The sequence below is a fragment of the Vipera berus genome, assembly GCF_964194415.1.
Source record: "Vipera berus genome assembly, chromosome: 3".
Lineage (NCBI taxonomy): Eukaryota > Metazoa > Chordata > Lepidosauria > Squamata > Viperidae > Vipera > Vipera berus.
Window position 1 is genome coordinate 153,300,794 of NC_138204.1, and position 26,796 is coordinate 153,327,589.

The 26,796-nt window shown below is 39.1% G+C and overlaps 3 protein-coding genes across 6 annotated transcripts in view; 1 reads left to right on the forward strand and 2 right to left on the reverse strand.

Annotated features, from left to right (window-relative positions):
* The first annotated feature begins 6,452 nt into the window (after nt 1-6,452).
* GMNN (geminin DNA replication inhibitor) lies at nt 6,453-17,288 on the forward strand. Of its 2 annotated transcripts, XM_081325961.1 has the most exons (7): nt 6,453-6,564; nt 7,626-7,700; nt 11,876-11,974; nt 12,603-12,735; nt 14,276-14,358; nt 14,434-14,544; nt 16,186-17,288. In XM_081325961.1, exons 2-7 carry the CDS (start codon nt 7,647-7,649, stop codon nt 16,360-16,362), a joined length of 657 nt encoding a protein of 218 aa, XP_081182087.1. In that variant the 5' UTR covers nt 6,453-6,564; nt 7,626-7,646; the 3' UTR covers nt 16,363-17,288. The 2 variants fall into 2 exon arrangements, with proteins under 2 accessions (XP_081182087.1, XP_081182088.1); XM_081325962.1 differs by lacking the exon at nt 6,453-6,564 and having other exon boundaries at nt 11,879-11,974.
* Nucleotides 17,289-17,979: 691 nt separating this feature from the next.
* Nucleotides 17,980-21,789, reverse strand: ARMH2 (armadillo like helical domain containing 2; the record flags this gene model as incomplete). Its single annotated transcript, XM_081325586.1, has 2 exons — nt 17,980-18,419; nt 21,645-21,789. 2 exons carry the CDS (start codon nt 21,787-21,789, stop codon nt 17,980-17,982), a joined length of 585 nt encoding a protein of 194 aa, XP_081181712.1.
* A 978-nt stretch (nt 21,790-22,767) lies between these two features.
* Nucleotides 22,768-26,796, reverse strand: part of RIPOR2 (RHO family interacting cell polarization regulator 2) — a 68,735-nt gene continuing 64,706 nt past the window's right edge. For 2 of the 3 annotated variants that reach the window (XM_081323483.1, XM_081323482.1), the window contains exons 21-22: nt 25,364-25,454; nt 22,768-24,708 (exon numbers count right to left, since the gene is read on the reverse strand). In XM_081323483.1, the coding sequence (XP_081179609.1) occupies nt 24,608-24,708; nt 25,364-25,454 (192 nt within the window). In that variant the 3' untranslated portion in view covers nt 22,768-24,607. The remainder of the gene's footprint in view (nt 24,709-25,363; nt 25,455-26,796) is intronic. The other variant, XM_081323484.1, reaches the window with a different exon arrangement.

Consider the following 26,796-nt stretch of genomic DNA (forward strand, 5'->3'; position numbering starts at 1 on the left):
TTGGAAAAAAAACACATTTAGGACAGTTCTCCTAATAATCCATTTTCATTGGCTATTTGTAACTCCAGAAAAGGGAGATTGAAATTATCCAGAATTAACAGCCTGGGCAAATACACAGCCAAAATACACAATTAACATTCCGACCAGAGGAGGATGGACCGTGGTTCATTTGCATGGTGAATATCAAAGGAAGGAAATCCAAGGCATATTCTATTGTAAAACCTTTAATGAGAAAACAAAAGACCTAAACTGACTACATTCTCCCATCAGACAGAAGAGAAAAGAAAGTAACTGTGAGAAACTTTTTCTAGGCATGCGCACAAAACAGTCTAAGACCATAACATAGCTGGACATATGAGAGTCACTATGGTTACATGATAAGATAGTAACACAGGTGCAGAGAGCAGGGGAAAATGTACAGATAGAAATGAGCAAAGCTGGCAAAACTAAAAAACACGCAGTGACAGGCTATTTGTAACTCCAGAAAGGGGAGATTGAATTATCCAGAATTAACAGCCTGGGCAAATACACAGCCAAAAATAGGGCTTGATAGGATGTTTTTAATTTCTTCTCTTGAAGCGGCTTGAGCCCCATCTCCCACCAGACTTCTGCCCATTGTTTATGCAGAGGTAGGTGACCTTGATGGGGATATGTAAGATCCATTACTAGAGTGATGAGGTGTGAAATATATTTTAAATCCAAAACAGATAGCATTCATAGGCAGCTCAGATAGACACCTCTCTGATTCACTAATTAGAAGGAGAAACTGAGTAATGGCGGACTGAAGTTGAGACAGGCTCAGACTGAATATGCAGTGAAACATTTTGAACCAGCAACAAAAGTCCAGTTGCCATGACTTGACTTCCAGTGAACTCTACCTGGATGCCTGAGAATCTTCATCATCAACATATAAGGGGAGGAGGTACAGCAAACTCAGACTTGGCAGATTCTGTTATTTTAGCCAGTTTCAATAAAAGCAGTTTTAGCATTCCATTCGTTGGTCTGGTCTGCTCCTAGAGAGACTGATATCAATCTTGCACAGATGACCTCTTTGTCTGTTTGCTGCCATCCAGTGGTTATCTGAATTTTTGCATGGGGTGGTTGTAACGGATTTTCACGCGTTGCTGATCATGCTCATTGGCTATATTTCCTCAACATACTATGCTAAAAGTTGGTAGAATAGTTTATGACTGAATAATTTGTGCAAGCCAAGATTAATAAAATTAATTCAGCAAACACTGCTTTAGCACTCTAAGAACAGAGCTTTAATATTAAGGTTAGACTGCCATCTAGTGGAAGCTGCCAATGACTTCCATTCAAGTTCAGTGATGAAATGTTTTCCATTTACATTTACTTTGATTGGCACACATATATTTATAAACATTCAGATTGTGTAACAATTAAAATATTAACAATTATTTGAACTCTAATTTTAAATAGATATTCTTTCAACCAAGTTTGGTTAAATTATGCATGCTTCTCTAGAATTCTTTCATTCCTTTCTAGGTCATATTGGATTTCTGCAACAAGTTATTCGTGCTGCTTTTTCAAACAATAGTATGCATAAACTGCCTAATCATATTCTGGGAGGGGGGGGGAAATCAGTTGAAGCCCTTCACCTGAAACACTTGTAATTGCGGGTATGGCTAGTCTAGAGAAAAGAAGGACTAGGGATGACATGATAACTGTCTTCCAATATTTGAGAAGCTGCCACGGAGGGGGTCAATTTATTTTCCAAAGCACCAGAAGGCAAGAGAAGAAACAATGGATGGAGACTAAACAAAGAAGAGAAGCAACCTAGAATTAAGGAGAAACTTCCTAACAGTGAGAACAATTAACCAGTGGAACTGCTTGCCTTCAGAAGTTGTAGGTGCTTCTTCACTGGAGGCTTTTAAGAAGAGACTGGACAGCCACTTGTCTGGAATGGTATAGTCTTCTGCTTGAGCAGGGGGGTGGACTAGAAGACCTCCAAGGTCCCTTCAAGTTCTATTCTGAATTCAGGTTAGGATACAACAATTTTTCTGCTCAGCAGTAGCCAGAGAGGAGGTCAAAATCAGAAGATTCCCCACTTACAGACAATTCCCTCAACCCTCTGAATTTATCTACCATACATGTCTAAGAAAACTCTTCCCTCAAAGAGGCTTTTTGAAGAAGAGAGGGGCAACTGAAAGGAAGGAGATGGGATGGGAATCTTTTATTAAACCACCTTCCTTCTTAGAAATTCGAGGTTCAATCCATTAAATGGATACAGTCAAAAATGCTTTACATGGAAACAGGTTCCTCTGCAAGGAACGGGATTACTTTGAAGATAATATTTTCGGAGAAGCTTTGAAGAGGTTCAAAGTAAAACATGCAACTGGTTTGCTTGTACTGGTTTGCTTCCCGCAGCTCTTGGGTAAATGGTTGCAATCTTTTCTTTTTATCTAATAGTAACTTTAATAAAGTTTATAATTATAGCAATAAAAACTAATGCAAGTTGAACAAGACTGAAGAACAAAAAGTGCAGAAAAGAACAAAGGAAAAAAGAATATTGAAATATGTAAAGAGATGACTTCCCATCTTTGTCACAAGCAGGGCTTTTTTTCTCATAGAACGCTCAGAACGGAGTTCTGGCACCTTTTTTGGATGGAACCTTGTAGGGTAGGCAAGGCGGGTTTTATGACATGTGTGAGTTCCGGCGCCTTTTTCTTTTACAAAAAAAGCACTGGTCACAAGTATAAAAATTTTTAGTAACTTATCACCTCCTTCTAACAATCCTAACCTTTACCATTCAAATAATGTCTTAGAACTTGATTTTTTTCATTTTTTTATTATTCCTTCTCAACAATCTTCAAGCTTTATCAAGCCTTTTTTGTAAATCCAATGTAGGGAAATTATCCAGGTTGTTATCTTAGCTTGTTGTTTCTATAGCTCTTTTAATTATTAATTTGGCTTCTTTTGCGTGTCTAGTGTAACATCTCTTTCCATGTCATTCTTGTAGCCTGTCAGTTATAAATCTATTTTCAACTCAGTCTCAGTTTGGTCAGGTAGAACGTGTTCCTCTTCCGTAACATGTCTTGGACACCATCTCTCCATAGAGGCAGATGTCTCTGTTGACTATTAAAATATTAAAAATAACTTCTGAATCAATTGTTCAAAAATATGCTTCAGTATATCCTTCTTTCCCTGCCTCTCTCCCTTCCTACCGGAGTCATGGGTCCCAATATTCTGTAAGCTAACCCATTTGAGTTGTTTTGGTTCAATAACTGTTGTCCTAGTTTTGCCCAATTGAAGATTACAAACAGACTCAGTTTTGGTAGTATATGGCTATTAATCTCATTTTTGGAGGTCTGGATAAACTGATGTGTTTCTTAATGACCTTGGATCCCCACATGACTGATCACAGTCTGCCTTGGGACAATTCACTGTGTATAGAATAGATGATATGGTTTCCAATGCATTTCCCAAAACAAATACATAGAGATGCACCTTTCACACAGATATTTTATTACACAGTAGTCCGTGACTTACAAGACCAAAATTTTGGTTGCTAAGTGAAAAATTAAGTGAATTTGGCCTCGTTTTATGACCTTTCAAGCCACAGTTGTTAAGTGAATCACTGCAGTTGTTAAATTACTATCCTGGTTGTTAAGTGAATCTGGCTTCTCTATTTGACAGAAGATTGCAAAAGGTGATCACATGACCCCAGATCACAGCAACCATCATAAATATGAATCAGTTGCCAAGCATCCGAATTTTGGTCACATCACCACGGGGTTGCTGCAAAGGTTGCAACTGTGAAAAATGGTGATAAGCCACTTGCTCCAGTGCCTTTGTAGCTTTGAATGGTCACTAAATGGAACTGTTGTAAGTTGAGGACCACCTGTACTTGATAAGTGATTCTAGTTTTATATTTAAATATATATATAAGAGGGCATTTTCTATGCCATGTTTCAAATGACACATCCTTTTGCACAGCAAACATTCAAAACAAGCTGGCTGAACCCAATGAGAAACCTCAATATTTGTTCAAGCTCCTTTTGAAGTGCAAACAATCATAACTTGAAGAAGACAAATTGAAACCTATTCTGATAGACAGAGTCAGAGGGAAAAAAATATTGAGATTGGCAAAATGTTTAAATGAATGTAAATGTCACAACATGCTTTTATACATACTAGAACTTTGCCCTTCCTGTACTAAAAAAAGGTGTAACTTGAAGCCTTTCTGTTGGATTTCTGGTGTTACAGTAATAATATATAACAGTTCTTACAAATGACTAAAATAAGCTCCTTTTCAGATCTGAAACAAGTGCTTCTTTACAAAAGCCTCCTGACTGAAGAAATTAAAGGGAATTCTGATTGAAACATAATGGTATGTCCAGTAAACCTTTTATATAAAGTGAAGGAGTGTCTCCATTATTATGAACACCTGGCTGAGACATCAGAGCCAAAAACAAATTAAAGGAAAATAAACAGAAACTCGAAGTTTATAACTAATATTATTACCATGATCATTCCAATTGTTCTAAAAGCCTGCTCAAAAATTTCTGGAATAGCTATTCTTTTCTACTTGGAAACTATCTCAGGATTTAATTAAAGGTGTAAAATAAATGTAAAATGCCATTGTCTTAGATTTAATATATATTGATGTAATTATTTATTGATGGCACTATTTTATAGTGCATATGGAAAATTATTTGAGTGAATGCTTTAACTGAATGAACAGTTTGCACAATTTTCCAGTTTAAGGAAAACAGAGGCTTGATAAGTCTTAATTAGATAGCTGGAAAAACATCTGTAGATTAATTTCCCCAAGTGGTGCCGATATAGTAGAACTGTGATATACAAGGCACAGCATTTTTATTGTCATTATCTTAAATCTGAAGAAAGCAATGAAGATTATTTGTGATCATCTTACTTATGTACCTTTTGTATGATTTTATTCACATTAGAATTCATAATAGGGGCTTGGCGGAAGAATCCTTTTTTGTTGTTATATTTATATACTATCATTCAAGAACACAAGGTGGCAAACATAGTGATCACTCTATCCATTTCTCCCTACAGAAATCCTGTGAGGTAGGTTGGCCTAAGAGAGAGTGATTGGCACATGTCATCCAGTGAATGTCTGTGGCTAAGCATGAACCCAAACATGGATCCAATATGTAAACCAGGAAAGACTGGAAAAGATTCTAAATTGGGACTATGAAGAGGGGCTGCCTCAGTCTGAACAGATAGGCCTGATTGTAAACCCAATTTTCTACAAAATATCTAAATGTGCTCACTGCCCTTTCCCCAAACTTGCTAGTCCTAAATGCACAAAATAGTGAGCAAGATAACACAATGGCCTAATTGAAGGAATACACATAGTCCTCAACTTACAACTGCAATTGATCTTCAAATTTCTGTTACTAAGTGAAACATTTGTTAAGTGAGTTTTGCCCCATGTTATGTCCTTTCTTGCCACAGTTGTTAGGCAAATCACCACAATTGTTAAATGAGTAACATGATTGACTTTGTCAGGTTGCAAAAGATGGTCACATGACCCTGGGACAGTGCAACCATCCTATGAGTCAATTGCCACGCAGCTGAATTTTGATCACGTGACCATGGGGATACTGCAACGGTCCTTAAGTGTGAAAATAAATCAACTGTTGTTAGTCAAGGACGGCCTGTATATCACTTCTGATCTTATTAGATCTCTTACCAGATGCCTTGGACCTTGCTAGGATTTCCCTACGTTTGGCCATAGGAATACTTGCCCTTGATGATCATCATTTTTTCCCCACTTGCTTTTATAATTTGAGGGGAATGTTATGTTTTACAGCTGTAGCAGTTTTGATTATGCTATTACTTCCGTCTTACCAGACTCTTAGGAAGTGGGTGGCCTACAAATAAGGTGAAATCAATAAATTAATTGTTACTAAGGGGTGTTCAACAGGGGCGGATCTTCCTACAGGTTTGAAGATTTAATCCCCCTTTCCTTGATTTGAAAGCAAGCCTCAGATATCACACGCCCTCACTGAGCTCAAGAAGGTTTGCTTTTGACTAAAGCAGGGGTCTTCAAACTTGGCCCTTTTATGACTTGTGGACTTCAACTCCCAGAATTCCTCAGCCAGGCAAGCTGGCTGAGGAATTCTGGGAATTGAAGTCCACAAGTCATAAAAGGGCCAAGTTTGAAGACCCCTGGCCTAAAGCAATGCGTAGGACTGCGCCCCGAAGGGCTGCGCCGCGCCCAGCCGCTCCCCTTTTTCTCAAAGCCCCCCCCCCAGACCACTTCCTCCAAACGTCAGGGAAGTAGGCAAAAAGACACAACTCGGGTGGGGGGAGGGAGGGAGGGAGGAGGTTTAGAGGAAGGGAAGCCCTCATTGGCTCTAGGTTTTCCGAATTCGGGATTCGATAGGCTAGAGGCATTGGAGCGTCGGACGGGTATTGGCGCGGTGCTCACTTTCGTAACTAGGCCCGCCCGCCGACGCAGCCAGGACTTTAGGGCTGCGCGCGAAAGGCTCCTTGTTCAAGCGAGCGCGGGAGTCGGGTGCGGAGAGTTGGCCGGCGGGCGGCTTCTCGGGGAGCCCAGAATCCGAGGTTTGCCGTTTCTCCCTTTTCCTTCCGCGCTTCTCACTGGGTCAGAGGCGCTTTTCTAAGGAACCCGTGTGAGTGGGTGGGTGGGTGGGGATCCTTTCGGAAGTTCTCGCTACTCTCGGAGTGGCAACCCGCGTTGGTGGTGATTGAAGGAGGGGAAGGGGAGCCATTTTCCGATGAGGCTTGAAGTCGCTCTGGGATGCCTGCGCTCCCTAGCTCTCCTCCCCGCCGCCCTGTTTCTCCCAACATCTTTCCCGGGGAGAATGGGAGTTGGAGTCCGTCTTCTTTAGGGACCCCCTGAGGTTGGCTAATCGGGGCACGCAGCCCGCCCTCCATTTCACCGCCCCCTAAATCTGGGCTTTTCCCCATAAAAAAAACAAAACAGCTGCCGGGCGAGTCAAGCTTTGAAAGAGATGCGGGGGCTCCAGAAGTTAAGGCTTCAGACGTTACCTGCGCTCAAAGGGCTTAGTTCGGACTAGCGCAGGGGTAGGCAACCTCGGCTCTTTTATGACTCATGGACTTCAACTCCCAGAATTCCTGAGTCAGCTATGCTGACTCAGGAATTCTGGGAGTTGAAGTCCATGAGTCATAAAAGAGCCGAGGTTGCCTACCCCTGGACTAGCGGATTTAAATTTATTTTGTTTTTGTTTTTTTATTAAGTTTCTAAGTTTTGTTTTTTATTAAATGATACTCGAGTCATTTAAATCGGGAATTTAGATGCTTATCTAAATGAGGCTTTCGGCCCATTTTAAAAAAAAGAAAAGCATCCATGCAAATAAGCCTGAGGGTTTGCTTAAGTCTTGGCAGAAAACATGTAGCAGCAAGTGCCGCTTTTTGTTGGTGACCTGCTTTCACCCATGAATAAGAGGACACTGGTGCAAGATGCAACATGAGGTTTGGTCTTTGGATGGTGTGAATTCTTGTTCCAAAGTTCTCAAGTTTTGTGAGCTTCCAATACAGAATGACTAGCGTGAAATTTTAGCCCGATGTTTGAAAAGAGCTAAGGGGCTTTGGCTGGGCAGAAAAATTATGTTGTTGTTAATGTTTTCATTGTACTTTTTTAGGTTTTGGCTTTAGAAACAAACATGAATTCTAAAATGAAGCAGCAATCAAATACTGAAAAGCATCCCCCAGCGAAGGTAACATGTTAACAAAGTGTTAATGTCAACACTTATCAAGAAATAATAGCAGTTGCTGTTTGAATGCTCTTGTTATTACCCTATAAATGTTATGTGCCTAGAATACGTGGATGTTAAACTGTTATTTTATTTTGTGTATAGCTGTTATTTTGTGTATAAAACGAATAACTTGGGCTGATAAATTTCATTTTAATATACAAAGCCCAGTTGCATGTTATATTAATCAACACTTGTTCAAATGATAACACTTTTTTTCTTTTTCCTTTAGTTCTAATTTAAATTGGCATTTGAGAGAGATTATTCTGCTGTTAAGTTGCATTGACAGAAGAGACACAAGTGCAACTAGTTTACTGAAGTCCATTTTCTGCTGTTGAACGGCAGGGTACTCTAGACACATAATTTTGACTCCTTAATATTATTTAATGTCTTAATGAAGGGCTGGGGAAGGAATAGCTAGCAAAAGGCTTAATTGCTTCATACTTCTGAGATCAAATTGGTCACATTCAGTGGCTATAGGAAAGAGAATCTATAGGAAGTCCAATAACAAATGTCCTGTACAATTCGATGTTGATTATAGGAATGAGAGTTAAAGTCCAAAAGGGATCTTTTGGCATCAGGTAATAGAAGATGCAGAATTTTTCCTAAATGACCTCCATATATTGGACGACTGCTGGCATGACACTGAACAACCTAGTCATCTTTTCAGTGTTTTAATTCACTTTGTCCCAACTTTGCATGACATGGCTGACTTTTATAATAGTACCCACTAGTGTAAAGGAGAGATGGTCAGGTGGTCAGTTCTTGTCACACTTACAATCTAACAATGTTTGAAAGAAATTTAAAAAGATCAGAACTCTCCATGAGCACAGCAAGTAAGCAAAATGGGACCAGGACTGTTGTTTGGTGAAGCAACTAACAAAAGACATTTTTATCTAGAAAATTGGCTAGCTTAAGCCAGGGGAACAAAAAAAATAGCTCAGAAAAGTGCTTCTTGAATGTATTCTTGTGGGAAAGGCTGTTGGACAGCAAGGCAGAATGTGGCTGACTCTTAGGTCCAAGTCCCATTTTACCTGATCACGTGATCCAGAGTGAAGTTACATATAGTTCTTAACTTACCATCACAATTGGGACCAGAACATCTGTTGCTAAGCGATGCACTTGTTAAATGAGTTACATCTGATTTTACAACTGTATTGTCATTTAATGGAATTGTGGTCATTAGGGATTCGGGCTTCCCCCAAAGATTTTGCTTGTCAGGAGCACCTGGAAAGGTCAGAAATAAGAGATCATGTGACCCTCGGGGGGGAAAAACTGCCACTGGCATAAATACAAGCTGGTTGTCAAGCACTCCGATTTTGATCACGTCACTGCAGGGATGCTGTGATAGTTGTAAGTGCGAGGACCAGTTGTAAGTCATTTTTTTTTCAACACTTTCAAGTGGACATAAGTTGAGGTTTGCCTCTACAGTTTAAAAGACTGGACATTGATCTTTGAAGGTATTAGGATCATGTAACATCTCAACAATAGTTCACTTGACATGGCTGAGTAAACAAACATAATTTAACCCAAAGAAGACAAATCTGTAAAAATTTAATTTTATTTCTCAATAAAATTATTCAATCATTTGAAAGGGTTTACTATCTTAATGTGAAATGTTAACCTTTCCATGATACTCAAATGTGTCATGCAAATAGCACTTCGAAGTTTGCAGAAAGTGAGCTTCAACATTCATAGAAATGGACAAAACTTGAAGGTATAATATCCAAAATTAGGACTTCAACACTTAATGCTACTTTAACTGAACAGCTATGTTACATTTGTTCTCAATATCCTAAAAGCATGAAGTTATACTATAACAATTCCAGATTGTTTTTAAATCAAGGGTCACTTAAAATTCCCCCTACTAGTTTCCAAAAAGTTTAGCTAACTGATCTATTGATTAAAACATCTAGCAATATTTTATATAACTGATATCCCTTGCTATTCCAGGGCTGGATATTAGGGTTTAGCTTTCAGAACTTTAACTATACTAGTTGTGAATTTATCAGGCATTCCTGGGGTAGGAAAATCAACATGGAATTGGGAATTAATAACCAACATTATATACACATAAAGAATGTCATTAAATAACGGTAAGTTTTCTATATTGACCATTTGTCATGGTAGTGCAAGAAAAATAAGGATAGAAGATAGTAGTGAACAGACCATTTACATGTCTCATTTTATTCCCACAACCTATGAACATTTATCGTTGGGTGACATTGGAATGTCATTAAACATCAGTTGCATATTTGTTTGATGCTGATACCACCCAACTCCAAATGACTCTGATGTTCAAGAGGTTTATTCAAAATCCCTGTCCTAAAAACATCATCTGCAGATTTTTGTTAAAAGGAAAAAAAAAGAAATTATATTTATGAGTGGACTTGAATTGTAAAAAGAAAGAAAAAAATGTATTTCATATCATTGCCAAAATCAGATTTATAAAAACAATTGCATAATAAATTCATGGGGCCGATTGTCCCTTTGTAAGTTCTCAGGTAGTTTGAAAAAAAACCCTTAATGCTAGTTTTGAATCATGACTCAAAAATGCGAGCACCACCTGGAGCATCGTAAACAATGAAATATAATCAGTTTGAAAGAATACTTTGACAGAGTTGTAGGCTTATTTGGCTTGGGCATATTATAGGGATGCATGAAAGTGTGTCTATTACTGCCTGCACTACTCTATTCCGGACCAGTTGTTGCTTCCAGTTGTTCTTCAAGGGTAGCTCCATGTAGAGCACAGTGCAGTAATAAACGTGGGAGTGATTAAGGTATGAGTGACTAAGCAGAGTCTTGTGATCCAGGAAAGCACACAAGACAAAAGTTATACAAAAGTGGTTGAGTTGTGGAATAATATCTTTTAAGTCCGGTTTCACCAGAGGTGGAACTTTGCCTTCTGAACTTGTTCTCTTTGTTCACCTAAAAGGTATTGATTGGAGCTTGGGTATTAAGTATACAGAAGCTTATTATGGCACTATTGGCAAAGAACAGAAGAAGGAATAATATATAGAATATAGATATAGAAGACCTACGTCGTCTTGAGATGAAATGGGTATTAGACCAATATGTTCTTTGCTCCTCAATATTCTCACTGTTTATTTTATACTTGCTACCTCTTTAACCTTCATCAGTACTTATTTGGTTAAACATAAAATATTGCAAGTAATAGGTTAATCCAAGCAAGTGATGTCTGTGAATATTTCTTGAATCTAATTCAATACCTACAGTTATAATCTGAAATTAGTGCAGTGTTTGTTCACAAAGTAGCTGGCAGTTGTCCTCAAGTTCAACAGTAAATTAATTGGCAGCAGAAACTTTTACCGTGGGAAAGGTTAGCACTTGTCATGTGAAATATTGTGTGAATCAGAGACTTTCTCACGCTAGTGTGACATTATGTTCCTGCGATCCCTGTTTGATTATCTACTATTGTTTACTATCCCATGGTGGCAGTGTAACTTTAAAAAAAAAGAATGCAGGATATTGCTTATTTACACATGACAGGGTGCCAGGCATTCTTTTCTTCCTCCCCCCCCCACCCCCCCACCTCCAAAAACAAGTGCTCTGGCGAGATCAGTATATTGTCTCAAACTAAGCAAATAGGAACCTTTAGAACAATACACTCCATGTAGTATTTTGCTTGTATATGTAAAGTGCTCTCTAAAGCTTTCTTTAGTCATCTTTATTATCGATGAAATTACAATAACTGGAACTATTTTGAAGTTAACTTCCACTCTAGGCACAGTGTAAATACGACACTTGATACAAGACTGAATTTTGTAGTATCTGGTTGAAGTGCAACAATAGACTTAACAGTGCATAAATTAACCTGGATTGCTTATAACTGCGTAGGGATCACCAACTTACTTCTGCAGTTGAAAATAATGTAGAATAAAACTACATCTGAATGAATTAGTGGTTTCTTGTTGGTGTCTACTTATGATTTCGGTCATGAGAGGGCAGTGCCAGGAGGTTCCTTGATCTAACTTACAAGTAGTAACCTTACAAGTTACACTTTTAGGAAAAGTTCCCACCAAACACAATAGTCTTACTAAATGTGAGCATGTTGGTAGTGTTTAAATATTAATATAGTCCACTTAAAAACTTGACTTCCTCTATATGTTGTCTCCCAGCAGGTTTCTACAAGTATTACAAACTGCACATCACAGAGGCAGACCCTTAAGATGATACAGCCATCTATTACAGGTTGTCTGGTGGGCAGGGCAAATGAGGTATGTATTTCCTTTGAACAGAATCTAGTTAAAAGTCGATCGGTTATGAATTGTAGTTTGTTTTTAATTCAACTGTAATTATGCTGCTAATTTAAGTAGTATGTAATAAAGAGTCCTAAATAAATGGTGGGCAATCTGCAAAACAACAGTTCTGAAGTGTGAAACAGACCAAGTAGTATGGAGAACACTGCACCTTGTCCACTTTGCACTCTCATGACCCCAGGAGGTTTCCTGTCTGGCTTAAATAAACAACTTGAACTGAACATGAAATTAAGAGAGATCAGTGACTCATTTCCTGTCACTGCCGCTCAAGGTAATATTAATATGAATGCTAACTGGACTCTCCAACAGAAGAGAATATGTGTAGCTCAGGTTTGAGTTTTAGTGCTCTCTGACCTTGCTTGTTTGGTTGCAGACATTTCAGTACCCAACTAGGTAACATCATCAGTGCAGGTGGGGGAGTTGCTTTCTATTTTTACACAGTGGCTTCCCAGTTTGGGCGGGGCTGTGGTTTCCTCCTTGGTAGTTTCACGATTAGGGTGTTGTTTTCTGGACTCCCCATTGGAAGGATAGGTTGTCTTTCACCTTCAAAGATCTAAACTATTAAACTGCTCATAATTTATAACAGGCTAAGTCTTCAGTTAAGAAGAAATTTTGGAACGATCAACTTATTTCAAATGTATCCAAACCTGAGACTGCTGATAAAATAGAACACAGAAATATAAGAGGAGCGATCCAACCTTCTGATCTTACAGCGAAAGGTTTGTACCATAGCAAATTATCATATTGGATGAGATGGAATGTCATCATCTTGTTTTCTACAGCATCTGGCTAGAGGCCTCAATTCCACAACAGAACAAAGAGCTGTTGAATTGATATTTAGAGGTATTTACTGCTGAACCTGGAGAGCTGCAGTTTTTAAGAATTTATCTGATCTCATGCATTATATTTATGATATTATATAACTTCCACAAAATAAAAAAGAAAAGTTAGCTATTGGGAGTATGTGACACTGATTCTTTTGTGTTCAGCATGTTTGTGCAGGCACAAATTTAAAGTAGAGTGGTACTTGATTGGGACTATTGCGAAAGGGAGTGGATGGTTAAGTGATTAATCTCATGAAAACCAATTTGATGTTACTTCATTTATGTATCGTATCAGCAGAAAATCTAAAAAAGCAATAATAATAAAACTGTCATCATTAAAAACTGTAAGCACACAGTCAGGGAGGATGATGTTAACCATAATAAGGGAGCCATTACAGGATGTCCCTGGGATCCCCAAGCCTGATGGCATAGCCAAGTCTTGAGAAATTTGAAGAAGTTTGAAAGTGATGGAGCTAGGCTCATTTCTGAGGAGGAGAAGATTCCATAATGTGGATGCCACAGCAGAGAAGGCCCACCTTCTGGGACCTCCCTAGTGCAATTCCCTAATAGAGAGGATCTGCCAGTTTTGGTGGGACAAGCAGATACAATCAAGAACAAGTGGTCTCTCAGACATGCCACAAAGGGCTTTAAAAGTCAAAATCAGCATCTTGAATTGGGCCCATAAGCACACTGGCAACCTGTGCAGCGTGTAGAGCAAAGGTGTAACGTGTCGTTGTAAGGACACAACTGCTTGGTCTCGGACAGCCTGGAACTGGGTTTCCAGCAGGAGGAGCTGAAATAAGGTCCTGTTCAGATTCAAGTAAAGAATGAATAAGATTATACAGAAAAATAAGGGCACTCAGATATTTGAGGGATTGTGACCTAAATGCAAGTTGTTTTAATTGAGCTTGAATATAAGAAACCCTAGAGACACTCTTGGCGTTCTCTTGTTTGAGATGGTCATATAACCCAATCCAGGAGTTTAACTTGAGCTACAAGGTAGAATAGAAAGTAAATTAAAAGATAGGTAAATAAGTAAATAAGACTTTACCCCAGCTACCAAGCCTGTGGTTCCAGCTGGGTCAGCCTCCAAGATAACTGTGGAATAGTCTAGGGGTGGACATGGTCTTTTTCCCTATTTGCTATTATCATGAGGGATATGTATATATTTTTTTTAAAAAAATGATGCTGCACTGATACCATAGTGTTTCATATGATTTCTATTAAAATAATATTTTATATCTGTTGACACACTACGGTAACTTTATGACCTGTGGATTTCATCTCCTAGAGTTCTGAGAGTTGAAGTCCACCTGTTGTAAAGTTGCCATGGTTGACCAGCCCTGCTTTATGTGACTTAGCTTTGAGGTTGCTAGAGTAATTCCAACGAATTATATGTGAATATAATATCAGTACTTATAATTTTGTTCCCCAGGCAATCCTTCATTCCAATATTGGAAGGAACTGGCTGAGGAGAGGAGGAAAGCCCTGCATGAGGTTTTACAAGAAAATGAAAAGGTAGTTTTCTTGGAAGTGGCAGAAGACATCCTTTGGAAATCTGTCATTATCTAAAAATCATCTTTTTTTCTCTAGTTGCATGAAGAAATTGAATTAAAAAATAGTGAAATTGCTCGTCTAAAAGAAGAAAATGAAGAACTGACAGAACTAGCTGGCCATGTTCATTATATGGCAAATATGATAGAGGTAAGTTGCTCAGTTGATAAAATGTTGACTGGAGTTTATGCCTTTGGGAAATTAGAAAGTAAGTAAACGATTAATCTCTGGGGTGGAAGTAACGGAGTATCCTGCTACAAGTCCATTTTGCGTGGCAGATGTAATCTTTTGAATCCTGATCTCGATTTTTCAACTCTGAGGTTGAGCGATAGCAATAGCACTTAGACTTATATAACCGCTCCATAGTGCATTACAGCGCTGCCCGAGCAGATTACAAGGTCAGCCTATTGCCCCCAACAATCTGGGTCCTCATTTTATCGACCTCGGAATGATGGAAGGCTGAGTCAACCCTGAGGTCCCTCAGGATCGAACTCCAGCTGTGAGCAGAGTTGCTGTCATAACCCAAGGACCACACGTACAGTTAGCGTGTTTATACTTTTAAATAGCTATAATTTGAAATGTAAAGTCAAATTTGCCAAGAATAGAAGTAAAATACTATACAAGGCTGCTTACTAGGAAAAGAGCAGCATTTCAGCTTGTGAATTTGCCTCGTGCAAGTTTTGTATTATCACATTGCCTTTGCAATAGTAGGTGAGTGCTATTTCACACACTTAAGAGAATGTCTGCAGGGCTTCCGAGATATACAAAATGATTTGTTGCTTTAAGCTGCCCTTTTGGGGGTTTCATCCCCACAATGGACCATTTCATTCTATCTTCTTTCGAGTCCTTAGAGTCCTTACAGTTGGTTTAAAAAAAAAAAATTTTTCAGGCCCCAGGTGTTTGTGGAGCACATTAGCCAACAACAGTAATAATACAGATTCAGTCAACCTTCCACTGGTTGGAGTTAGTTATTTATGCACCATTTTGGACATTGTGGACAGGCAAACATTGATCACAGGGACCCGTTGATTAATCTAGTATTTCTTGATCAAATGGCCCTTTCCCCCCATCTCCCATGCCATGTACTTCCTAATGACAAGTACAAGCATCTCACCATATGAGGGGGGGAATTTGTATTTGAGGTTATTTACAGAACAGCATTTTCAGAGTATTTTACTAAGTCAAAAGAAGATAAGTGGATCTACTTGCTTCACATTTTTACAAAGTTTATCTGGCTTTCAGATTCTGCAAAGCGGTACATTATATGTGTACCAACCATGTTCCCAAAAAGAGGATGTATTCCAGGGCAAAGAGAAATTGAACACAGGATTGGTCCTTAAGCCTAGCTGACACTATAGAACTTTTCCAATTTAGTACTGAAGAGTGAGTAAAGATCTTTACACTAGTAGCAACTATGCAAACCAATATGACTGAGTCACTGACTTGTCAGACAAGAGTGTAGTTCTAAGGTCAGATGCCGCTGCGCTAAAAGCAACTTATCAGCCTCTTTGGTCTAGTAGTTGAGGGTTACGAAACCAGGAGACCATGAGTTCTAGTTCACCTTCGGCATGAAATATGACTGGGCCAGTCATTCTCTCAGGTTGTTGCAGTGAAAAATAGGCAGAGGAAGAGAAAGGAGTTTGCCGCCTTGAGTTATTTATTAAAAAAGGGATGAATACTTTAAAAAATGGAGAACTGATAGAATGTTCTATAGACTTGGAGTATTACTGCTTAAGATAATGCTACACAAATGAAATGTTGTCTCTTAACACCATTATTTCACTTATCTAGCAAATGACTGGAAAAGCACCAGAAAGCCTAGATATTTTGAAAAAATTGGATCTGGAAGAAATTTCATATGAAGAAAATGATTCCGATGAGGAAGATTTAGATGGGGAATCTGAAGAGGAACATTCACAATTTTCCAACAGTTCTACAGATGATGTTGCAGATGTGCCTCTAAATTGAGAAAGTAACCTCTGAAAGTATTGAGCTCTAAAGTAGGGGTGGGGGGGCAGAGCAATCAAGAAATCCTCTGAAAACTACAGATTTATCAAAGATTTGGAGGGTGGGATTGGAATACTAATGTGTTGCAGAGTGACTTAACAGTCTTACCAGAAGTATTAGATTGTATGTAGTCACTTATTAATTGGAAATACTGTGTATTTCAGCTTGTAAATAAGTTTTTATTCATTTATGACATTTGTAATTATCAAATAAATTTACCCACACAATTACGATATGGTTTTCAAAATGGAACTTATTTCTTGATACATCATAGTACCATTCTAGTTTTATCTGGCACGTATCTTTATTGTTGCCTAGAGATCTCTTCCATTTTAGCACAACTGCCCAATATTTTGAAATTAGTAATTTTTCTTCAGTTCTTCCCAAACCAGACGTGCCTCTGCTTCTGCCTTTCAGGATTAATTTGCAGGTTTACCTTGTCACAAAAGATAGTATCTTTGAAATGACTTTATTAAAAGATAGTATCTTTTTCTAATGACTTTATTAAATCCACAGCTTGGGATCCCTCAATCCTACCCTCTAATTATCCCTGTGCATGGAATAGACAATATTTGGAAGAAAACTACCATATTTTGTTTCCAAGTTTACTGTTAAATCTTTATAAAATTAGTGCAGTGTAAGAAAACATATTTAATTCTACTGGGTTATATTTAGCAGAATAGATTAATCATTTAACAGGGAAATGAATTGCCCTGGCCACTTCACTTTGCATAAATGTTTAATCTGTACATCATCTTACCTGTTTTTTTGCCTTGCTGCTTCTGATTTTTGTAACTTACATGATAAACGTTTTCAAGAAAATTTGAAAGCTGCTTACTATATTGTGCCATTTTGATTAGTTTTATTAAAGTTACCTTTCTGCTGTGGATCTCATTTTTCCTTACTAGACAAATCATTTTTAAAAATGTTTTATTTTTGATGCTTTGACTATATGGGATAGGGATTGCAGCTGTTTCCAACTGGGTGATCCCCTGCTAAAGTAATCTACAGCCCCATCACCTCAATCAATCAAACTGAAACTTTCTTCATCACAAATGGTAAGACGACTTCCCAATCCAGGACCAGATCCATAATTATCAAATGTTTAGCTTAACGGAATTTCTAATAGTTTTCAAAACAGTAATAGTGCATGAGATGTTATTCGGCATAACAGCTTAATTGTGTTTTGAAAGCTGTTTATTGTTCTTAAGACCATTTTCACAAAGCATTTCTTCAGATTGATAGCAGGTAGCAAAATGAAAACAAGCATCATCACCTAGCCAACCTTGGCTGAACTCAAAAATAGGTAAGCAGACTTCAATGTGGATAGTTCTTGAAAGACGGCTAGGAGATCCCAGGGTAAGTTGAACATCCAGGCAGCAAGCAATGAGGATCGGTTCTGTTGAGTTTAACTTTGGACGTTTATCCTTTTTTATTCTTTATTGATTGAATGAATCTTAGAATTAAATCTCAGTTTAAACACTAAGCAGCAATTTTATTGTGTCGAATATTTGAAGAAAGCAATACCTAGTGCCTCTCGGTAGCAGAATATTTGTTCTGACACGCATTCCCTTAATTCTATTTGTATACTTCCATGCCTGCATATCCCATAAGCATGTACATTAAGGTAGCATAGTTTTGGGGCCAGCCAAACCATTCCATATTAGACAGGTATTCCAGCCTTTTCTCTAGTGTTTGGCCACCAATTTCATGAAATAATTTAATATAAGACATATTATTATAGCAGACAACAGTCATAAGATAACAAACCCAGAACTTCACAAGAACTAGATCTGAGTCAGCTTCTGCAGAGACTTCATCTTCTTCAAGATAGGAAAGCATAATTTCAGGAAGGTGGTGAGCTTTGGCTTCATTTTGGTTTATCGGGTTAATGTAGCATACACTGCATAGTCCTTTTAACACAGAGATTCTGACTTTTGTGGATGTATCTGGCATAATCAAAATATCAATCATGTCCTGAATATATTGTAAAGCAAGACTTGCAGCACCAACACCACCTGTAAAGCAATCATAGTTCTTAAATTCTAAGCTACTTTCTGCATAAACAGCCTTTTAAGCACTAGTATTGCAAAATGCCCTATTCCCTACAATGGATGGTTGATTTAAAGTACAAAATATCACATGGATCTAGCTTGGTTCTTCTGTCTGAGTTTCTTTAATACATGCAGGCAAAAAAAAAATATTCACTGCTGCCAGCTGCAACATTTCCCAAATTTTCAATAAATGACATCAGCAATCTGCATATAAGATGAAGCAGATTCTTCCCCTTTCCTGCCCTCACTCAGCTTGCAGAATTTGCACTAATGATTTGAATGCTGGTATTATCACTGCTGCCTGAAACAAGAAACAACAGCCAGAAAAATGGGATTTCTGCTTCTCAGCTTAACCCAGAGAAATCACCTCCGAGCCCAATACTGTTTTCCCGAAAATAAGACCTACCTTGAAAATAAGACCTAGCTTGATTTTGGGGGTTGGGCCTAATATAAGCCCTGCCCCCCAAATAAGCCCTAGTTGAGAGCCTGCGCCAATCGACTGCCCATTCTGTCAGACATCTGGTTGCTAGACATGAGGCATGGGCCTCTGCCATGAGGCAGGTGGGGAAGGGGGGAGCTACCCCACGCACCCCACAACCGCTTACTGTGCCGAAGGGACCCTGCAGCTAGGCCTTCCACATCCCAACACCTGTTGCACCTCGCCTGTTCGGTAGTGGCTTCTCCCGCTTTCTCCTTCCTCCTCCTTTGAACAGCCCTTTGCTCCCGTTGCTGTTTTTTCCAGTCCCGGATCTCAGTTTGTCCAGAGCCTGTGCAGACGGTCTTTGGAAACGAAGCCCCACAGTGGAATGGGAACCATTTCCTTCACATTTGAACCAGCTCCGAAAGGGCCAGACTAGAGTGCATTCACGTGCCTCCAATCCCCTTGCTTGCTGCAATCTGGCTTTGCAGCAAGCAAAGGGATTGGACACGCATGAATGCATGCTAGTCTGGCATCTCAAAAAATGGGTTTTTTTCATGGCTGCCAGATTTTTGCTGCTAGACTGTTTTAACTTTCTTTAAACTTTACTTGACGCAGAATGCAGCTCCTTCCCACTGTGCATCAAGGAAACTTTAAAGAAAGTTAAACAGTCTGGCAGTGAAAATCCAGCAGTGGGGGGGGAAAAACCCGGTCTCACGTATGGGGAATCGGCACTGCCCGCCTCCCCCCAGCCTTCACTTTGCTCAATTGATCAGCTATCATACTGTAGAGGTGAGGTTTAGCAGGCAGAGGCATGGGGGGAGGCAGACAGTGCAGATTGTGCCCGTCTGCCTCGCTGTTTTTGGCAGCACTTCAGTACCCCGGTGCCTGGCCAGCCGCCTCAAATCAGCTGCATCATGCCGTGGAGAGATTGGCTGAGGTTTGGGGGATGGTCTATCCCTATTTGTGGCATGGCTGCCAACCAATCGCCACACTGCTTCTTGGGAGGGCAGCGTCAGCTGCCAATGCAGTGATGAAGGCAGAAGGCAATCCCGCCAACCAGATCAGCCTGGTGGGGGTGGGGTGGGAACCCAAGCAGCAAAGCCTCCCGGAGCTGCAGGGATCCCCGTGCCCCCTTTGCAGTTATCCTGCAATGCACAGCCTCTCCCTGTAAGCAATCCGGCTCCCCCAGGGTAAGGTTGGCCATCGCGGGAGGCTCATCCCGCATGTGCGGTGGAGCTGGAGGACAGGGATGGGCCACGCTTCCCTTACAATGTTGATGATGAATGTAATTGAAAAGGCAGTTTCCAAAGCCTGCCTTCCCCACCGAGTGAAACCTGAATCGCCTGGGGGGTGGGGGTAGGAGGCCTGCTGGCCCGGCTGGGCCTTGTGATGAAAAAACAAGACATCCCCCGAAAATGAGCCCTAATGGGTCTTTTTGACACTCTCTCTCTCTCTCTCTCTCTCTCTCTCTCTCTCTCTCTCTCTCTCTCTCTATATATATATATATATATATATATATATATATATATATATATATATATATATATATATATATATATACTGAAAATGTTGCTGCCACAAGCAGGAGTGTCAACTACAAAAAAGGATCTATAATGGGTATATAATTGGTGAGGGCTGCATGCAATTATGTTGTGGTAGGCTGCTCTTTTTACATTGCACAGTTCTTACATGAGTCAGTTTCTAAAATAAAAACCTTAGTTGAAGAAATGTATGAATTAAAAAAAATCCTGAATGGAAAAAAGTTGGATAAATAAACTGGAGGAAGGCACTTTTCCTGCATAAAAAAAATATTACTTTGCATGGCTCCACTCCATTACCTATCTGCCTTGGAGGTCAATTGGAAGGAGGGGCTTTAAAGTTTGTTCTCTGTTGATTTAAAAGGAGATGATGTATGATGATAGCCAAAGGATCAATTAAATTACAATTCTTACTTCTAACACCATTTTTATCGAGCAGTTGGAAACTTTAATAGCAGTGATGGCTTTCAGGTCTTTTTAAGAATGCAGTAATTTTGTACCACATCTCTTCTAAGTCCTAACTAACAGGCAAGGATACAAAGATTGTACTGTAGCTGAAGACCCCAGAATACCTGTATCTCGAGCTGAACTCTGTAGGTCTGATCAGTCCTGCTTCCTTAATATTTAGAATGATGGCAAAACTTTTGGGCTTGGGTGTGTCAAAAATTCAGTGTCTAACTTGACTCTGCTGAAGCATCATCTGAACATAATCGCCACCACTACCACCATCCCCGCATCTATGCATGTGAATAGTGGCATTTGGCAATGCCAAAGCTGGGCCTGAAGCTGGGCCTCGATTTTAACCTTAATGCCACTGTTGACCCAGATTGTTGGGGGCAATTAAGCTGACTTTGTAATAATGCCGCTTGGGGTGTGTGTGAAAGCCCTAATAAGCAGGCATATACATAGAATGAAGGCTACTGCTAAGCTTGTAAGCCGCCCTGAGTCTTCGGAGAAGGGCGGGATATAAATGGAATTAAAATAAAAATATGCCGCATCCACAACCTAAAATTGTCCTAGAATGGGGTTGCTTTCAAAAAATAGTTGTTGGACGTTGGTGAACGCTGGCATGTCACCCAAAATATAGTGTGTCACCTTTGACACGTCACAGGTTTGACATCACTGATTTAAGGATAATAGTATTACATATTATTTAGATGAGTGTAGAATACATTAATCTCCTCCTTTTGAATCTCTTATCCCAAACTTAGCTCAATCTTTCATGCATACCTGTGTAAGCTAGCAGGCCTACATATAATGCAGCCTTGGCTCTTTCTTCCAGTGGCAGTTCTGTATTTCTTAGATCCATGCCATAGATTTTAATTTTGTGGTGGTGGAAGATCGGATCTATCAGCTTGATGACTGGTTCCCTCATTGTACCACAATAGATGTTATAACAAGCTTTTAGTGTACTAAATACAATTCCCATGTTGCCTAAAAAGTATACTTCTTTTATCAAGTAGAAAAACACTGGAAAAATCAATATATTGGTTCAGTTACTAGAAAACTCACTCATAACTGGTAACTAGGTAATGAGTACTGTAAACAGAATGTACAATGTAACAGCACAGGTTCTTAATGATGTCATGCGTAAGGTTATTCCTGTGTTTTTCTAGTTTACTTAAATCCTACTTTTAAAAAATATTTCTCTATTAATTTTGCATCACCCTTTTAACTTTTCTCTGTACCAACTAGATTAATTAAAAGATACCTTCTTCAGCTCTACATTCCAATAAGCAGCAGAACAGCAAGTTCTAACTCACCTTTGGAAAAATCCAATATTTAACAGCACTTGCTAATTGAACTGTGTTCTAGAATTAGCAAAGTTGACGGTTAAAATTCCTCTTAAAAGTACATTCTATCAAAAGTGATAAGGCACGGAGGGAAGCTTTAAAGCCGAAGGAAAGCGTTCTCTGTCTTCTAAATCTTAAATCTTAGCTTCCATTATCTGGGACCACAGTTGTTACAACTGTTAATACTTCAGTGGCCAGGAATATATGCAGGAAGAAGCTGTCTAAATCCTGCTTTGAAAGCCTTACACACCCATGAGACCTTACAGGTAGTCCGGACTAAAAGTACAAGCTCTGTCTTTATTGTAAGGTTACGTTAACAGAATTTTTCAAGATTGAAAATTATTTTTCCCCTCCTTTCCTTTTACTCTCTGGGAAAATTAGGGACAATCTCATCTGAAACATTTCCTACGCCCTCCTTCCTGCTACGGGCTGAGAAATCTTTTATACACTAGTTGTCCAGTCTGCAGCTCTTCCTCCTGCCTCCCAAAGTCATTTCCGCATACTTTTGCAGGAACTGACTACCAATAAATGCAAGAAAACCTTATCACATGCTATTTTGTATTTCAAAAATAATATTTATTATAACTTAAAGGAAGCAGTAAATACCAGAAATAACAAATACCACAAAATTAGAAGGCATATATAAGTCAAGAATCAGTACAAAAGACAGCCATAAAAGGTTGCAAGGTCATGTGAGCAATGTACTATAAATACCTGAAGCATAATACTTTCACACGTTATGAGAAATGCTTGTTTTTTTTCAGTAGACCTTTCAGTAACTGTACAAATGTAGTTTTAATCAAGTAATACTTATATATGATTTATAAATATACAGATATATACATTCACAAAAATGTCTTAACCATGCATTTGCAAAAAAGGGCTTTATTAAATCATATTTCTAAACAAAACTCCAAAATCTACCTGATTCAGAGAATGCTTGATTGTTTTTTTTCCTGCTAGTAGACCCGAAAAGTAGCTTTCATAATTGTATATCCACAAAAATAGTGGCAAAGAATTTATTAAACACTTTGGAGCTTCAATTCTATTCATTTTTATTTAAAGTAAACCAGGTTAAACTCAAAAGGATTTTCTTCAGAGGAAGTTTGCATCGGATTAAGCTATAAGTTATCCTGATCACTTTATGGTCTATAACAGTGGTGGCAAACGTATGGCATGCGTGCCAGAGATGGCACTCGGACCCGCTCTGTCAGGCGTGTGTGCCATTGCCCCAGCCCTACCTCCCCCCATGGCCCCCTCCTCACCAGCAGCCCCCGGGCACGGCCTGCACGGAGCAGAGCAGCCAAGGACATAGCTGGGCAGCAGGGACAAGACTCCGCCCTCGTGCCCCATAGCATGCAGATGATGCTGTGGGGTGTGGGTAGAGGGCGCAGCTGCCATGGCGCTGCAGGGCTGCCATAGCGATCTGCTGTGGCGGGCCATGGAGGTAGTGCATGGCCCTATGGGCGGGTGGGCAGGGGGGCAGGCGGGGTGGGGCAGGCAGGGCAGGAGGTGGAGTGGGGGTAGGGGGCAGTTTTTGGGCACTCAGTCTCTAAAAGGTTCCCCATCACTGGTCTATAAGGCAGTCCAGAAATCATCTTTCTTATCATCTGTCATATTGAAAAATAAAATTAAATCAAGTTCTTAAAAAGTAACAGGTAAATTTCTCCTCCCTGAAATTTTGGGAATTCGGGGCTTATCTGTTATTAAGTATACTCTATATACTTCTCTGTAGGGGGGGGGGAAGCAAATTTAATTTTTCACTTGCTTTACACAACTTCCACAATTGGTTATCAATGGAAAATGTATTCTAGTATCAATATACATTCTGAGTGAAGGGCAGGAAAAAAAGGAAGAATGGAAATTTAAATGGGGCACAAATCACACTATCTGGAATTTCACATCCTTGGTTTGGCCTAATTTTGAGTATTGCTTGTGCTAACTTAAGATGGCCATCAGTAATAAAATCAGACAGGCAGATATTTGATGAATACAGAGATTCAGAGAAGGTGGGAGTCAGAATGGCTTTAAATGTTTGCTTTTCAATGTTTTCAACACAATATCACATATTGCAAACTGGCACAATTATGCCCACCAAACACGCACTGCTCTATATTTAACATATGTTATAATTTCAAAACATCTCTCATTTTTCCGAAGCTTTACAACAATTACTTGGATTTCACAAAAAAGCAAGATTACCATAATCTTCAACAAATCAATATTTCACTATAAGCTACATAGAAGAGCCAACAGCAGCCCATACATTAAATCCTCTCTCTTTTTTTTTAAATGTTCATAAGTTTCTAAGTTACAAAACAATTTTTAAATAGTGGGTTTTGAATCAGGGCCATCGTGGTTCAGATGAAATTGGCATATCATAAAATGTAAATTGAACACTTAAAAAGCTGTAGCCACTTCAGTTGTATGTCGACCACCAACTTTAACAAATTCACGGGGGAATTTGTCTAGCTGTTCATATGCCAGCCGTCCATCTTCTCCTGAACAGCAACAAAATAAAACAGTAATTTAATGTTTCATCTTTTCAACCTGTGGTTCTAAACTGCAAATTCCAATCTCACACTGCATGACATGACGTGACAAGTCTGGATATAATATCTGACATTTCAAAGAACTCTGATTATGGACAAAAATCGGGTCTCCTTTGAGACGACCTGGAGTCTTGGTCACTTCATGGAAGTGGCCTTTCAAGTTTTCTTGGTAACAATAATAGCAGCGTTTTTTCATGGGCTTCTTCCAAATTTTTATTTTTACTTCCTAGTATAGCCTACAGCCCTGGAATTTTCTGTAAGAAATCTTACCTTTCCTCTCAAAAAGATGAGGAAGAAGGAAAAGGAAGATGGAGAAATTGCTCCTCCTTACTTTCAGCATCTCCCTTCCTGAGAATTCCAGTCATGGTGAAGGGAATACAAGTTTTTATACAGTAAGTCACTTAATTGCCCTACCATGCTCATGTCAATAGGAGAAGATTATGGATGGTAAATTTGGTAATACTACCTCATTTCTAATTTTTGTAGTTCTTTGATTAACCCATCTCATACTAATATTTTGTTGTGTTCATTAGGTTTCCTATTCCGTCTGGAGTAAAAAGAGATATCAGCAACATCATAAAAAAAAAACAACCACCCAACCTACCAAGAGAGAGCAAGGTTTCAGAAGCTGTATTCCTAACTTCTTCATTGCCAGACTGGCAAAGAGTGACCAGCATTTTAATACTTTCAGTTGCCTATAGAACAATAAAGAAATAAATATGTAATTCGGTTCTTTTCTTTCTTACAGAAAATCTTGCTTTATAGTGATTAATAGTACTGTACATCTGGGTATTTAAACCTGTATATACAGAATGGAAAATAACAGAGTTGAAAGGGACCTTGGAGGTCTTCTAGTCCAACCCCCTGCTCAGGCAGGAGACCCTGTGCCATTCCAGACAAATGGCTGTCCAATCTCTTCTTAAGAGCCTCCAGGGATGGAGCTCCCATTACTTCTGGAGGTAAGCCATTCCACTGATTAATTGTTCTCACAATTTAAAAATATAAAAATATATGTGTTTTCTCAAGCCATCTGGATGTGCCTCCACAGCTCAGAGGCACCTTTTGCTCAACCAGCCCATGCAGACATCTGAAAACATCCCCTCAAAGAACTTCCCGGGCCTTCCAAAGGAGGCAACTGTTGTCATGATTTCAGCATACTTTGTTTACACAATGACTCTTTACAAAGCAGCGCATTCCAATGCATTTTAGTTTTATTAGTTATGCACGTATTAAAATTAAAGGTATTTGCAATGCTAAAAGATACACACACGTAGAGAGACTGATTACCTTATATATAAGAATGATAGCTACTATTATTTATCGATGTATTGTGTTATATTTACAGACAATCCTCAACTTATAACCATTCGTATAGTGAATGGTCAAAATTACAACGGCACTAAAAAAAGGGACTTTAGACAGTTTTTCATTCTTACGACCATTGCAGCATCCCCTTGGACACTTGGTCAAAATTCTATTATAATGACTCCAGTCTCCTAGGATGATGTAATCACCTTCCGACAAGTGAAGTCAATGGGGAAGCCAGATTCACTTAACAAACATGTTACTTACTAAATAACGGCAGTGATTCACTTAACAACTGTGGCAAAAAAGGTCATAAAATGGACAAGTCACTTAACAACCGTCTTGCTTAGCAATGGAAATTTTGGATTGAACTGTACCCTAAGTCGAGGAGTACCTGTACCATACTCTCAAATGACTTATGACAATTTATACAATAACAGCTAACTATAAAAACACATAATTTGTTGATAGTGAGGGACATCATGACAGGTTATTTTGATACAATTATCTTCTAGTGTCCCAAATTAAATATGCCCATTACAGGGGAAAGGAGGAATTATTCTCTTTTCTATTTCATCAACTCTCCTCACTAAATTGTTGCATTTTCTTCACGTATATTTGCCTTCATTTATACGTAGGCTCTAATTTCAGCCTAGGAAACATTTCCATGACAGAAAGGATGAGCTATGCCCAAGAGGATTTGTCTTAGAAATCTGCCAAAGTTGATGAAGT

What these genes read in the sequence shown, in the direction of transcription:
- GMNN (XM_081325961.1), top strand. Translation starts at nt 7,647, where the DNA reads ATGAATTCTAAAATGAAGCAGCAATCAAATACTGAAAAGCATCCCCCA. An exon ending in AAAAGCATCCCCCAGCGAAG is followed by an intron (nt 7,701 to 11,875) that starts GTAACATGTTAA and finishes GTTGTCTCCCAG; the next exon opens with CAGGTTTCTACAAGTATTAC. An exon ending in ATATGGCAAATATGATAGAG is followed by an intron (nt 14,545 to 16,185) that starts GTAAGTTGCTCA and finishes TCACTTATCTAG; the next exon opens with CAAATGACTGGAAAAGCACC.